Source organism: Podarcis pityusensis, assembly GCF_964106645.2.
Source record: "Podarcis pityusensis genome assembly, chromosome: 3".
NCBI classification, from domain to species: domain Eukaryota; kingdom Metazoa; phylum Chordata; class Lepidosauria; order Squamata; family Lacertidae; genus Podarcis; species Podarcis pityusensis.
The window spans coordinates 113,095,603-113,111,814 of NC_138026.1; the positions used below are offsets into that span (position 1 = coordinate 113,095,603).

Genomic DNA, 16,212 nt, shown 5'->3' on the forward strand with positions numbered 1-16,212 from the left:
GCAGCCTTTCTCAACCTGTGGGTCCCCAGATGTTGTTGGACTACAACTCCCATCACCCCTAGCTAGCAAGGCCAGAGCTCAGGGATGATGGGAGTTGTCGTCCAACAACATCTGGGGACCCACAGGTTGAGAACCGTTGAATTAGTCACCATCATAGGATGGGTCAGTTCTCCTTATAAGACAGGTACAGGGAGGCTGTGCCTCTCCTTATGTTGTTGGAGTACAACTCCCAGCATCCCAGATTATTGACCATGGTTGGTGAGGTTGATGGCAGTTAGGAGTTCAACATCATATGCAGGGCGACAGATTCCCTAGCTCTGCAGTAAGAAGTATGTTGCCTTAACCTGAATATATAAGAACAAATATATATCAACTAATACAGATTCTATCTTAATTTATTTGGGGGGGGGGGGGAGGTACTACTTTTGTTGCTATTGGGATTTGGAAGCCTCTGCCTATTTATTACAGATCACCCAGCCATCGACCAGTAGATCCCAGTCTGCCTTTTGCCCTCTCCTCCTGTAAGGGAATGGACATGGGAAATCCACACTTCAATTGTTGCTTGAAGAGTGCAGCTCACTCAACGTATTGCTCAGTTCACCCTACTACATGTCGTTGCTGCAAGTTAAAAATAAAATAACCCCAGGGAGGGCAACCTAGAAATTTGACAAATGATATTCTTAGCAGTGAAACAACATTTTTAATGTAAATGCAGCTTCTCAAGTGGGCAGGGGGGGGGGGCTGCATGACCTTTCAGGGTGCCCCGAGAGCAAGTATATCAGAATTATGGGGAAGATGAGAAATTTGTCGCCCCATTTAGGGCGGGTCAGATCACCTCACTAATGGAATAAGTAGTGATTATTTTCTCATTCCAAGCACTGACATTAATTAGAATCACCACAATAAAAACAACTTACTTAGATATAGTTAATGCAAGCTTAATTGACAGAGACTTATTGGTTTTGCATCCAGTAAAGGTTAATAACATTCATCTAAGAGTTCTTTAAGAATCCTTGGAACAAATTTTCGCAATAAATAACGTTGCCCCTTAGGATAGCACAAGTGCAAGCACTCTGCTCAAGAGCTCAACGAAATGACTGCCCTGTGCAGTTCCAACTCATGGTAAATGTTGGCCGTTCCTTGTGTTGGCGGATTAGTGGTGCTTTTGCTAGAAGTTGCGCAGAAGCCATTCATTTCACACACAAGCCGCAGTATATGGAACAGATTCTGTAAAGCAGGAGTAGCAGCTGCACGATTCACTCAACTTGTACATTTAACAGGTTGATTTGCCAAAGCCAGTGCCAAGGCAAGTTAAAGACGAGAAGGGAAAGGAGTTCGAAAGCAAGGACCTCTCCTACCGTAGAAGAGCCGCTGTGGGAATGAAAAGCAGCCAAGGACAAGACGAGCAGATGCTGGCTGGGCTGAGCAAGCAGCTTCAGAATGAAGCGGTGAGTTCTTAAAATAAATAAAATTGCTGCATTAAATTGTACCTGGCTTGTGGAAAACTCCTGCTTTTCTAGCTGTACATTCCCCCACTCCCTGCACACCTTGGAAAGTATTAAGCGCAGGTGAGAAACGGCCAAACAAAGGTTACTTTTCCTGCAATGTACGTTGCCCATAAGCCGTGGATAGGTGGGGGACAGGATTTTGATGGATGCTGTGATGCTACCCCACTTTGAAATGGTACAGGCCCTTGAGAACTTAACACGTTCCCCTTTTCACAATCATTTAAACCAATATGACCAGTTAGTATAGTATAGCTTTTCATGTTCTATGTGCTAGGTCTTCTGAAATTTAGAAAGGTTAATGATTGTTTTCTCCCCTGCTAACTGGGGCTGACTTGCTGTTGCCCATTAAAACCCATACCAATGCAAGTATTCTACACATACCTGGGTAAACTCTAAAAGCATTTACTATGTGCCCTGGCCCACACATACACTGCTATGCACAGGGGAGAGAGAGGAAGGCTGAAAAGCAGCTACCACACATGAAGGCTTTGTAAGCCCAGGGGTGGCGGCACTGCTTCTGTGGGCAGCCCCCGCCCCTGAGCCCTTTTGCTCTCCACTAAAAGCGGAACAGAATTAAGATGACCCTCAGGGACCCTTGCAACTCTACAATTCTGTTACTTCAAAGGCGTTCGCCCCGAACTTGCATATACACCTGTGTCACCTTAATAGATCTTCCTATGAACTATGTTCTCCCCGAGGCAAGAAATGTGTTACTTTAAAGCCAGCTGCTGGTTGCATTCCCCCCACCCCCCAAACTTCACCCTTACTCTAAAGGCTTTTACTACTGGCTAGTTCTGTTTGTTCTTCCTAGCCCGCTGAGACTGGAGGAAAGCCAGCTGGAGCCACAACCGATGTTTACAGGAGGAAGTTAGTCAAGGTGAGTTCAGCAGGCAGCTTGAAGCATCTGTGATGCTCATAGGCTACTGAGCCAGGTTCACGGTTCTATTAATATGTGAAGCCCTGAGCACCTTGGGCCCAAGATACCTCAAGGACCACCAGAGCCCTTCTTTCCCAGCTCAATCACTGAATTATCCAGAGGAGTGCTGTTAATTGTCCTGCAAGCTTCATAACCCTGACTCGTTTCAACTATAAGTTGGTATGTAACACTGAAAAAGCTGGAGGAAACGTAAAACCATAGGGACTTATATGCTGATATAGTGGGAGTGCTGAATGTAGAAAGATTGCCTGAATAGGTGTAACACCCCCCACTTGCCTTGTAAAAATTATGACGACATTCTGGAAGTTCTGTATTTTGGCTATCATTTCTGTTGTTGGCTGAAAGAGAAGTCATAGCCCAAAACTGGACTGTCAATCCCTTCCTGTAAGGTGTCTCGATGCTCAGCATACAGTTTTATTACAGAAGCTGGCTAAACAAATTCAGTCTTCAAGAGATACAAACAAGGAGGATTACTTTGTAGGACATTGGTATGGTTTTTTGCAATGGGCTTTCTGTGAAAAGAATAACTGAGATAATGGACATAGAAAAGCTGTTATAAATGTATCTGGTGAATTATTACACTTAGTCAATTATCTTTGCACCATGAGTTTATTATTATTATTATTATTATTACTGTATAAAAAAGTCACATATATATTTATGAAAATACCAGAGCTTAAGTATTTGTTCTTATGCAGATCTCTGTTGAAGATATGGATAGATTTGTTTTCTTCTTCCTTCTCAGAAAAGTAGAGAACCACAACCTATCTGCAACACCTTCTGGCAAATTGAGGAAAAATCCATAGGAAATGGAGTTACATATTCTGAAGCCTTTCAACCACAACGCTTTCAGACTTCGACTAGCTCTTCTATATGCAGCACTTTGGAGTCTGGACTTCATGAAGCGTCTGGACTTCGTAAAGAATTGTACCAATACATGATGACCATCATTGTCCTCTTCTTCTTAATACTGCTTTCTGTGTATTTTCTTTGATATCATGTCTAATGTGTTAGCATTCTTAAGACTGTACATTTACATAGTTACAGGCTTCTGAAATTCCACTTCAGACTTTCTTCATAGACATTTTCAGTGTTATTGGCTGGAATGGTTTTTCAAAGCAAGGTGAGTTGTTACAAAATTAAAAATCAATAAAGTACTTGAATTTTGCTTACAGTACTTTCCAAGGTATTTATTACAAAGAATAATTCCCCCTCCCCTAATTTTTAACTCAAACACTGGAATTGTTTCCCCCCGCTAAGTATCCAGAGACACCGGTATCTGAGAGATTTAAGTATGTGCACGACAGTAACTTTGCAGCAAAGTCTCCTAAAAGAAGACAAGCCAATTTCAGTTGTATTTTGAAACCCTAACTTAAGCTCATACAGAAACAGTTCCAATTATCCAGCAACTACGTTGCTTTCCTTACCTTGTTACAATATGGACATTCACCAAATATGACATTAAAACTTTGCCGACTGGAAGGAAGTCCACGCAGCCACTACAGAGAAATGCATGTTATTAGGTAAGTCCCAGGAAGACTCCAAAGAATAGGCCTCAAATACAGCAAGCTCTCTTACTATTCAAGGCCTTAAATCATGTTGCCCAGTCTCACTCTCCAGGTGGCTGCTCAAAGCATGAGTTTTTGACTAGCAGGACAGAGAAAGCAAAGCCTGGTGTAACTGGTTGTCCTCATTTTTAGGAAACAAACCTGCCCCCATCGTCTGAGTAGAAGAGCTCCAGAAATATCTAATCCTACCCCCAATCTATTTGCCAGCTGCCAAGCTGAGCATATTTGGCCACACTTGGTCCTGGTGAAAACAAAAGTGGCTGCTTCTCCACCAGGTATTGTCCCTAAAGGTAAAGGGACCCCTGACCATTACATCCAGTCGTGGCCGACACTGGGGTTGCAGCCGAGGGAGGCAGCGTACAGCTTCCAGGTCATGTGGCCAGCATGACTAAGCCGCTTCTGGCGAACCAGAGTAGCGCATGGAAACACCGTTTACCTTCCTGCCGGAGCGGTACCTATTTATCTACTTGCACTTTGACGTGTTTTCGAACTGCTAGGTTGGCAGGAGCAGGGACCAAGCAACGGGAGCTCTCCCTGTCGCGGGGATTCGAACCACCGACCTTCTGGTCGGCAAGTCCTAGGCTCTGTGGTTTAACCCACAGCACTACCCTACCAGTAAATTAATCAACAGGGATCTTTTAAGGATCCTCAACCTACATTTTGGCACACACTACTCAAGACCAAGTATATGGTCCAGGCTATTCAGTTTTGGCACAAAACTTTACAATTTCAATTTAACCCCAACTGGAACTGTGTGATCTTTTGCATTTTCCTTTGCAGCACAACATTCCTGTGCTGTGAGTCTAAACCAAAATTTTGAAATTTCACACATCTGTGGTGAAACATGCTTATATGCTGACTGGCATATAATGCGTGATCAAACACAACATGTAAGATTGGTTTGTATCAGGAGTACAAACAGCTTCAATGTGCTATCTACAAGCATTCTTCAGAACATTTATTTTGCGGATGTGGGCACTGGAGGCTGCAGGAAAAAAATGCCTCCTGTCCAAAAACAGTACAAAAGAGCACCCGTATGATTGCACCCACCCATCAATTTTCCATTCCATAATCCTAGAACGCTACCGTAAATTGCTCTACCTCATATAAGCAAGCTTGATGGAAAGGCTGGCCACAGCGGGGGTCGTCACAGACTTGGTCTGGAATAGTCCCATCAAGACGGTAAGCGTAGCAGATCCCGCAATCCATAGAGAAGTCCTAAAAAAACATGGAACGCAGCTCAAGCACATAGAATAAAGCATGTCAACTTGTTTCACCCATTTTAAACAATTACATTTGTGGTTGGCTTATTGTTCATAAGAAAATGTACAAGAGTCCATTTATGATAATTTATTAAGGACTAACCTTTAAAATTGTTATCAACTGAAGGCATCCCCCAACTGATTAGAAAATGCTTTTTTTACCCTTTATTTTTAATACATTTATCCGTAGGTAGCAGGTATTATCCCGTTACTCGCACACAGAGGGAAATGTGAAATGGTCATTTGTTAGAACAGGGGTGGCCAGTGTGTTGCACCTTCCAACTATGAGCCGGCATGGCCTGTGCTCAAGCATGATGGGAGCTGTAGTCTGCCTATTTTAAGAATGTGTTTTGAGCTTTAATCATGTCCTTATTAAGAATAAAACTCGATGAATCATGCAATGACCCTTTATTGTAAATTGTATTTGGTTTCTTTTTATTGTGAACTGCCCTGAGATCTACAGGTATAGAGCAGCATACAAATTTTAAACATAATAAATAAATAATAATTATCTTCTTTCATACTCTGTCATATTTCAAATTTTTCTTACTGAGACGAGGTAAACATTTTAACAAATCTTTAAAACTAATGAAGTGAAGCTTATTTTGGCTGTCTTAATCACATGTATTAATGCTCCTATTATTTTGTTATGCTACAGAATTCCCTTTTGCCATGGTATTCAAAATATGAACATAATAACCACAGAGCCACTTACAGATTTTTCTAGAGCTTCTCGAGATGGAAAATCAATCTCTAAAACCTCTTTCAAATTTTGTAGTAAACTGAGTTCTGGATCCCTGAAAAGAAGAAGGAAAATAAAGTATCAACACTCCCAACAAAGCTATGAACTAAATGTCTACAACCAAACACACTTACCACAGGTGTATGTTGCTGTTCAGCTTGACTTTCAAGGGATTTACCACTGAAAATAAAAATCATATGTGTTGGCGCTACTCCCGAGAGCATTCTACTAACAGACTTCCTTCAAAGGGGACAATGGGGACTGGAGGAGGAGGAGGGCAGCTACAACCTAAACTTTTATGCTGTTTATTATTATTTATTACATTTATTTATCACAGTTTTACATCACAAATATGCAAAATGCACAACACAGTCATAATAAAAACAGTGACACCCCCGGGCTGCCTGATTCAGCAGAGAATGAATTCTCAATTATCAGGCATGTATTAATTTTTCTATGCATACACCACTTTTCTGCATATTGGCTCACAAGGCAGCTGGATATGTAAGTCCATGCACTGCAAGGTTAGGCATGCTGCATATATCACATCATGTAACTGGGTACCCTGTATTCTGCATTGTTGATTTTAAGTAAACTTGCAATGCAAGGCACAATGTTTACAGACATTAAATGTTTAGTTATTACATCTCTGAATGGCACTTACAAGAAAGCCCAGTCATAGATGCTTGGGGTTTTTCAGGAAGCCTGCAGAGTGCAGACCACGGGAGATATTATTTGCAGAATGAAAGAACACTCACGGAAACCCATGAAAATTTCACTGAAATTTCTCCTCCCCTTCGAATACCTTTTTTTTATTACTTAATAGAGAATGGTAAAAGAACAAAAACAAATCCCCATCCCGCTCTAAAAACAAACATTTCCAGCACATCACTAGTATTCACTGTATACTACTCTGTCTTCTTGGGGATTAAGATCTGGATATAAATTATTTTAAAGAGATATTGCCCATGGATCTATATAGGGTCCTCTGTCTTTTTAACTTGCTTATAATGATGCAGAGTTTGAGGGAAAGAGTCACGAGATAGCAAAGTCTGTGGATGATATTATATTATTCACCATTTAAGTAGCTCTCCAATTTGGCTGAACAGGCTAGTAAAATGGCAAGTGCAGTTCAAACTAAATAAGTGCAAGTCGATGCACACTGAGGTAAAAACTCCTAATTTCACAGATATGCTGATAGGGGCTTAATAGGCAATGACTGCAGCCTCAACGAAAAAAATCAGCTCAAGGTATGCAACTGCTGTGAAAAGGCAAATTCCATTTGGTGGATCATAGGAAAGGGACTGAAAATGAAACTGCCAATTCCATAATGACATTATACAAATATATTGACAGAACTGGAAACAACTCAGCTTTGAATAAATCTCAGGGCATATTAGTCACCAGAAACCCATCTGCCTTTGGCCAAACCTTAGTTCCCAGGCTTTTACTGCAGCTTTTTTCAATGGATTGAGAACTGACATGCAGCCCACCAAGAAGACATGGGGCACAGTATAGCTTTCTGTAGCACTGCAGCTAAATTCATCTTATAGAACAGGTTGGCAATATATTAAACAGTGCAAAATTGTTTTGTAATGTATTGAATCTTCAACGTTTTTCTGAGCAACGCACGCACACACAATTTTCAAAAAATTAAGGTCAATGGTGTGCTTCTAGCTTGGTCTGCCTGAAACAAGTAGACTCAATTTAGTATAAAGTTAACCTGCGGTAAGCATAAAGTGATATACACTGCGACAGAAAAGCTATTATGATTGACAAAATGGATTTTTAAATAGGAGTCATCCTACCGTGGTCTGCTCCAAGAAAGTAACACTCAGGAAGCATGGTGGGGTGTCTGGGATCTACCTCTATATTAATTGAAATGTTGTTTCCTGGAACAGACATGTAGATGAACAGAGCTATAACTACATATAGTTTCATCCTTACTCAACTAAGCTTCACACACACAAAAGGAATCTGCAAGAGCAATCTTAGTTTAGGCTTTGAGCCCAAAACATGGTGCCGGTCATTTCTAAAAACAATACATCAGACCTTATCCATTTCACATGCTTTGCTTTCCCACTTCTTATTTATAACATGTTTTTTTATTCATTAGGCTTACATTAGCTAGTTGCTTCATTGGTCAGAGGTATCGATTAAAACTACTTTTAATCAATTAAAAAAAAACACCACCAAATTATTCAAACAGCAGGTGTATTTTTAAAAAATGTTAAATACTTTATAATTCACATGCTCAAAAAAAGCTATGGAAGGCAGGTAGAATCTTGAAAGAAGCATGCAACGAGTCTTCTGTGACAGCACTTGCTGTGACATTTGCATGCACCATCTAAAAACCAAGGGATGGTTATGCTACTGAAGTCTATGGGACTTGAAAGTTAGTCAAGGAACTTGCAATCTAAATTCTGACACATTGTGATTTGATACTGCACTGTTCGTGAAACGATGTCAGATTTAATAGCTGATATTAATCAATGTGTTCTGTTTTAAAGCCACATTTTCGCATGAAAACTAATAATTTTAAACGTCTTGCATTTCCGTTTCTGTGATCTCCATTAACCTGAAGTCAACATGAAGTTGTCCTTTTTATTCTTACCAACGGCAATCCTTCGCATTGTGGCACTCCGTGTGGGTTTTTCTGGCTCAAGTACCCAGGTCTTCTCATCAATTTCATCTAGAGCATTCCAAAACTCCTTCAATGATTCTAATGCTGCCAAGAACTGACTGTGAATGCTTAATAAGGAGCTCTGAGAGAGAAGGAAATTGTAACAAATTTTATAGATGGCACTTTACCAACAGCAATACAGAATAGCTTTTTAATAACAGCCTGTTCCAACAGTTTAAAGTCTGGTAAAATATGTGGTGGGGGGGGGGGAGACTGGAATTTTCCCCCAAAACACTTTAGAGTTTTGAACAGGCCACACAAATCCTGCATTTTTGAGCTATGCTATGAGTCACCTTTCAAACTATTTAAAAAAAGGGGGGGGGGGATCCAATGCAAAGTATTCCATGCTGAAAGCAGGGGAAACATGGCTTATTTCTCAAAGCTATTTTTAAAATTTATTTTTAACTCATAACAAATGGATTCAGTGGTCAATAAAAAAACAACCACCAAGAATATCTGATATTTACCTCTGAGAACATCAGGTTTGCATTGCAAGGCCTCTAACACATACAGCACAACACAATTAACATCAAGTGATTTAGAATACCAGGAAGCCTAGAAATATGCTGCAATTAAAGGAATCCCGTTACAACTGTATCCAGTATAATCTTCTGCCAATAATGTGGGGGTGGGGTGGGGCTAACTAAAATGTGTGCTAAGAACCAACTGCTGACTCACATTTCAGCAGGAAGAGAGAGAGAGAGAGAGAAACTTGTGTGGTTGCTCTCCTGTTACATTTAACACACTTTTAAATTAGACTCTGGGAGACCCCAGGGTCCTTTGGCAAAATTAGCAGGGACATCTGGTAGAGCCCGTATATCACCAAATTGTATAATGTCAGAGTTTATACATGTATATATAAATTTCATTACAGTACAGCAGCAAGGTATTTTAGGTGTGTGGTATTATTATTTTTAACAGAGTTATGTAGTATTCAATTCTAAAGCACCATGAACTGAAATTATATCTTCTAAGAGTAAAGAACAAATATGGGTCTTTTAGTCAAAGTGTCAAAAGGCAAAAATGAAGTTTTGGGTGTTGCAAAAATTGCTTAGATGCATTTTTTTGTTGTTATATGAAAAATATTGAAAGAAGGAAGGGCAGAGCTTGAGAAAGAAAATGTTGGATTTTCCCCCTACTGTTATTAAATTATATTAAAGTGAGAAAGCACTTAAGCAGAAAAGTGTGAATACTGCCAATCTCAAAATGTAACGCTTATTATCTTTAAAAGCATTTTGTTACTTTTATAATACCTGAAGTGATATAATAGTGTCAGTCACTTAACCAGATCTTAGAGCATAATATCTTCATCTTAAGTACTATTATTTCCAGTATTTTAATAATTTTCACACTGTCTTGGAATGTGATCTTTTGTGCTCTGATGACACTTAAATTAATAGCATAATTTTCTGGTACTTGCAACAGATGCTTTCCATTTTGATTTTTCACATTTCCCTACATCACATACAGATAAATCCTCTAATAATCATTTTTATCTTTATCTTTAGGGAATTCAAAGGGTTTCCAGTAGAAATAAAGAAACATCAAGGGATTAGAATCCACAGATACATTTTGAAATCCAATTAATTTTAATACTAATTGCAATTTTTCGATGATGTTCCTTAAAAGGTGGCCAAATCTTTTCTTAAAGTGATCTGCTCATCTGATCTTATTTGCATGCTTCATTGATGTTGCCAACTGACTTTCCATATGCATATCTAAATCTCTATCTGAAAATCAGCTGCATTACTTTGTCATGCAAATCATGGAGGAATTTATCATCCATTTTACACTTCAACCAGTTTATTTCTGAACATTTCCCCTTTAAGCAATTTGCATGGATTCCATTTTTATCTGTGACAAGATACTTGGTAAAGGAATAAAGAGTGACTCTGCCGCTTCGTGATTTTAGAGGGACAAGTTACAGTGAAACTCTGGTATGAGCCACCGGATGGCATCGATTTGTCTCAAGAGACAATGGAAGTGTGTGCCTTTGAGGGTTAAGTCAAACTGTTGGAGAGTTACAGCTCCTGCTGTGGCTGTAGAGACCAATAGGGGAGAGAGATGTTTTGCTGCAGCTGGGGCAGATGAAAGTATGCGGTTGCGCAGATGCACAAGCCAGTGGTCATTCCTCATCTGGTCACTACTGTGGATACATGACCTGACTGATTGTCTCCAGGTGCTGTGGTCATCTGCAAGGGATTCCCACAAGGCGGGTTAATGTTGCCAGCCTTCATGTCCCATTTGCAGACATCTTTGTAATGCAGAGTTGGTCAGACAACAGGCCTGGTGCCTGAAGCCAGCTCCACGGAAATCATGTCATTGGGGATCCTGCCATCTTCCATTCTGTGGACCTGATCCAGCCTGTGTGAACGTCGCTGAGAAAGAAGTGTGAATATGCTGGGGACGTGGGCTTGGGGGAGCTCATCTTTCTTTAAGACTCTGTCCTGCAACGTGGTGCTCAACATCTCTCACTTCCGTAAAGCTCAACTCACAAGCCTGGTAGGCCTTCATCTTGGTATTAGTTACCATCACATTCTCCCAGACCATTTTCAGATGTGATGCTAATGACCAATCACCAAATACAGTATTAAAAATAACAAGCAGCACAGAGTAAGTCCCAATAGTACAAGCCAAAGGAAAATAATGCTACCAATTCCCAAACATCCAGCAGAATTTAGTTTCTCTTTTCTCACAAAATGATCTAGTGCAACTTAAAAGCCTTTCCAGGAGCAGAGGATGTATTCTGCATACAGAATGTCATCTTTGGATTCCACCAACTGATTTATTATTATACCTGCAAATAAAGGTGACTTATACAAAATAAACAGGGGGGGGGGGGAATTTAGTTGCATTTTTAAAAAAAGAATATGAACAAGCAAGGACCCACAACAAAACGTTGTTAATTATCTCCAGCCCCCCAAAAAGAGTGCTCTTTCGAGGGCTCCAGACTGTAGCGCTGTTTGGGACTTACAGACGTTCCTGGAGAGTTTGAAAAAAAAGCATATCCTATTTTTATTTTCCCCCAGCCCTCTATTAGCACAGGGAAGCAAGCATTTTAACTTCGAAATACACATCTGCCTGCCCTTCATCACCATCTCCAGGGTACTGTAAGATGGAGCCTTTTAGGAAGCAGAAGGCAAATTTGGAAATTTGAGGGTGTGTCATTGGTGCCCGGGGAAAGGGCATCTGTATCAGCCACCATCACTCAAAGACAGAAGCTCTTTGCACCTCTGCTCTGTTCAGAACAGAGGGGGTGGGGTGTTGGGTTTGGATCTCCAATCCTGGCATCTATTGAAATATAGACATGCTTAAGGATCATGTTCAGTTTAGGAGTGGCTGAGCCCGTGCAAACAGGAACTGAGCAAGAAAAGCGAACTGCACCATTTCACTTTCAATTTTTTCTTATTTAACACTTATTTGAAATCTTTAAGACAATTAGTTTCCTGTTAATTATGTTGCTTTGAATGTGTACTTTATGTTTGACTTTTTTCAGTGATTTGGGATTGTTTTATTTGATGTTTTAATGTGTTGTAAACTGGTTTGAATTTTTTTTCCTTAAAAGTATAAAGCAGTATAAAAATGACATTAGTAATAATGATTACAATTATAAGGCACCTAATATTTTATAAGCAAGCACTGGAGCAGCTGCTCCTTCACTACACAGTTGATGGGGCCAGGAAGTGCAATCTCCCACTGGCCCCTGGTGACCTCACTGGTGCTAGAAGCCAGAGTATATTCATACTTTAATCTCTTCTGTCCCAAGACAACTAACAGTTAGAGAAGAGTGCTGCTGTCTTACAAGGTGGAGGAAGGCAAAGTGATAGGCAGATGACCAATGCTGGGCTCAGATCATGGTGGTAAAATAAAACTCTTGAAAGATACGAAGTATCTGGCTCTTTCCACACACAGAGAGAGATTCAACAAATAGCCATATTTAGAAATTAGAGCTAGCCACATGTTACTCACATGTAAAGCACTTTTAGCCCTGTTCCAACCCCAGGTTTTCTACCTGAAGCAACTAGATGTTCTGTGCAGTTGTCTGCAGAGAGGTTCAAATGTGTGACCACCTCCTCACACTTTTCTTGTACTCCTGCTGTGCTATATAGCGCTAGAAGATTGCCAGCCCCACACCACTGGAAGTGTGAGTAGAAAAAGATGGAGAAAGAGAAAAAGAACACATTGCAGGACAGTGAAAAGGGGCATTTATTTTGTTTTTAAATCTAATGGCATGCATCCTCCCCAACTCTTAACCCCTTCAGGATACTGTCCTGCTTTTGAGGGGCAGGGAGAGCTGTTTTTCAAAGACTTTCTCACATTCCTTACCTCAACTACAGACAATCAATAGACTCAAATCTCCCTCTGATCTGGTATATTTAGAGCGTGTCCCACACCTCTTTTTGTCAGGTAGCTTTTGGGGTCTTTTAAAAATTCATTTTCTTTTCATTTACAAACTTATTTACCGTATTTTTCGTCCCATAGGACGCACCTAATTTTGGGGGGGGGGATAAAGGGGGGGAAATTCCTTTATTCCCCCCCCCCAAACCAGGTCAGGGAACAGCGGGATGGTGGCGCTGCGCCTCCCCGCTGTCCCCCGAGCTTGTGGGGCTGGCCGATGTCTGCCCGGTGCACGGGGCGCTGTGCTTCAGGGCACCCTGCGCGCCGGGTGGCAGGCTGCTATCCGCAGCGTGGGGAGGCCCGCGGGAACTCCCGCAGGGCTCCCCACGCTGCGGATGTCTGCCCGGCGCGCTCTGCTTCAGGGCACCCCACACGCCTGGGCGGCAGGCTGCTATCCGCAGCCTAGGGAGCCCTGCGGGAACTCCCACAGGCTCCCCAGGCTTGCTGATAGCTTCCTGAAGCCTGGAGAGTGAGAGGTGTCGGTGCGCACCGACCCCTTTCGCTCTCCAAGCTTCAGCGAAAGCCTGTATTCGCCCCATAGGACGCACACAGATTCCCCCTTCATTTTTGGAGGGGGAAAAGTGCGTCCTATAGGGCGAAAAATACGGTACTTGTGCATTCATAGCAAGTACCTGAAGCACACAGTTTGCTTCCAAACTGATCAGGCACTTGACTAATTGAATTCACTATTTAGAGGAAATGATGTAGCAGAGTGTCTAAAGTTTTTGCTCTCTCCCTCTTGCTTCCTCAAGGTCCACCCCCCCCCCAAAAAAAAAAAAAACCCTGTTATGGCTTAAGGGATGCAGTTGTTCATCCTGGCAACATTCATCTGCAAGTTTTAAACTGCATCTTGCAACACAAATACACAGATTTTAGATGCTTCAGTGATTTGCAATACATCTTCTGGATTCCCAATTACAGAACTTAAGAGAAAGTGTTCATGATTAAAACTTAAGAAGAAATTTAAATTCCTTTCAACTAAATAATGGAGGGAAAGACTTGCTAGGCTAGGCAATATCCACTACATTGATTGGAGGATTAAGACAAAAACATGAGAAAAATGCACTGCAGTGAACAGGTTCTGACACAGCAGGGGTATGGATTGGATGACCCGCTAGGTCTCTTCTCCTAGTAATTTATGATTCTTTCAGATTTGCCTGGAAAATGGTTTCCATTTGTCATTTACTCAAGCTGAACCCCCTCTTCAGTACCCCTCCCAATTCTTCCGATATATCCACCAGTGAAAGAAAAAAAAAAGCATCAGATCTGAAATCTTTAAAAAACTCCCCTTGTCAACCATCCAAGCCTTTGTGTGTTTTATTGATTCAATATTCCACAATTCCATTGCAGGCTTAGCAATAGAAGCTAGAAATACACCAGGCTTATTTTGAAGATCCTACATCGCATATTTTACTGGATATGTACTTTAACTAAAAATTCAGAGGAAAAGGGAGGGCTTTAATATAAGGTCCCTTGAATAATATATGCATTTAACTGCATATTTTGGCAAAAACTGAGTAGAGAGCAAATTTATCAGGCTAATTAGAAAAAAAAATAAAGTATGTATCTGAAGTAAGTAGATGTACTCGCACTTGTCATTGGGAAGCTCTTGGTTTATTTGGCACATGAAACAATGGCAGCCGCCTTGCCCTTGCTGCTGATTTCTGACTATTCTAAAATGTCTCCTCTGAGCCAGAATACACTGGCTGCTACTGATCATGCTGTGAGACACCTGCACTGGCTACTAGGCTTGTCATGACGCACAAAACCCTACCATCTTCAGCTTGACATTGTGCACGTTATAATTATTCATCCAAATGAATATGTCAGAGCAGCAGCAGCAGACCTCTCATCAGAGCACAAGAAAAATACATCAAAACATTATCAACCCAGCAGGAAGACAGGGACCATAAGGAAAATTACCCATTTTTAATACAGATGCCATAAAGCCATGTCTATTATTATATAAAAAAAAGAGGTGGGGGGACAACCATCAAGCTTAAAGTCCAAAAGTACTAGAAGATGAAATAGGAAACAGCTGTTAGTGGGGGAAATCAATTATGGTACCTGAAATCTATTTACATTCCCTTTAACAAGAGTGTGCTGGTATTCTAACAGTGACACTTGCACTGTTTGAGTTAAGGGTCTTGTCAATGTTTTCATTAAGGTGACCTACAGATGTAAGAAGTAAATACCTATCAAGAACTAGCACATGCATGCTGAATACCCAAAATATCTAGAACAAGAGGCAACCAGTCTACATATTGTTTTCCATTACTCACAAAGAGAGAGGGGAAACAGCTAAGTATTTTAAAACCATCAACCTGGACATTTAGAATCAAGGGGCAAGTCCAGCTGTTTGTACTTGTGAATAATATTGGACAAGGAAAAAATCATTTGCAGTTTTCTTATGCAGATGTAGACTGCATTACCATAAAAACCTAGCAGTTTAATGTTTTCAGTACAGTTGTTTGGTTGGCATCTGTCTTTCTTGGGAGACAATGGAAGAGTGTTTCTTTGAGGGTGAAGTCAAACTGTTGGAAGCTTGCAGTGTCTGCTGTGGCTGTAGAGACCAATACGGGAGAGGCGTATTTTGTTGCAGCTGGGGCTGACAAAGGTGTCCGGTTGGCTGCTGCAGATGCACCATGACATTTCCTCTCTCTGCACTCCTCCCAGAGGTCATTCCTCCTCTGGATGCACGGTCCGACTGTCTTTCTCCAGGCCTTGTGGTTGTCTGCAAGGTATTCCCACACAACCGGGCTGACGTTGCCAGCCTTCATGTCATATTTGCAGACATCTTTGTAAAACAGAATTGATCTGCCAACAGACCTAGTGCCTAAAGCCAGCTCCCCATAGAGCACGCCCTTGGGGATCTTGCCATCTTCCATTCTGTGGACATGACTAAGCCAGTGCAGACATCACTGAGACAAGAGTGCAAACATGCTGGGGATGTGGGCTTGGGAGAGCACATTTTTGTTGGAGACTCTGTCCTACATTGTGGTGCCCAAATCTTCCTGACACAGCATATGTCGAAGGCATTGAGGCAATCAACGCAACACTTTACAAATCTGATATTCCAATATAGAATTGTAAGCATAACGGGACTTATCTCTT

At 41.2% G+C, this 16,212-nt stretch overlaps 2 protein-coding genes across 5 annotated transcripts in view; one reads left to right on the forward strand and one right to left on the reverse strand.

Annotated features, from left to right (window-relative positions):
• The window catches only part of VRK2 (VRK serine/threonine kinase 2), an 80,857-nt gene extending 77,238 nt beyond the window's left edge, over positions 1–3,619 (forward strand). The window contains exons 12-14 of the mRNA XM_081001053.1: positions 1,281–1,448; positions 2,320–2,385; positions 3,191–3,619. Of these exons, the coding sequence (XP_080857179.1) occupies positions 1,281–1,448; positions 2,320–2,385; positions 3,191–3,439 (483 nt within the window). The 3' untranslated portion in view covers positions 3,440–3,619. The remainder of the gene's footprint in view (positions 1–1,280; positions 1,449–2,319; positions 2,386–3,190) is intronic.
• Positions 3,403–16,212, reverse strand: part of LOC308474608 (E3 ubiquitin-protein ligase FANCL-like) — a 47,896-nt gene continuing 35,086 nt past the window's right edge. For 3 of the 4 annotated variants that reach the window (XM_081001135.1, XM_081001133.1, XM_081001134.1), the window contains 7 exons: positions 8,632–8,782; positions 7,826–7,909; positions 6,152–6,197; positions 5,991–6,072; positions 5,115–5,231; positions 3,873–3,944; positions 3,403–3,545 (listed from right to left, as the gene is read on the reverse strand). In XM_081001135.1, coding sequence (XP_080857261.1) covers positions 3,510–3,545; positions 3,873–3,944; positions 5,115–5,231; positions 5,991–6,072; positions 6,152–6,197; positions 7,826–7,909; positions 8,632–8,782 — 588 coding nt within the window. In that variant the 3' untranslated portion in view covers positions 3,403–3,509. Of the gene's footprint in view, positions 3,546–3,872; positions 3,945–5,114; positions 5,253–5,990; positions 6,073–6,151; positions 6,198–7,825; positions 7,910–8,631; positions 8,783–16,212 lie in introns of those variants that run through there. The other variant, XM_081001136.1, reaches the window with a different exon arrangement.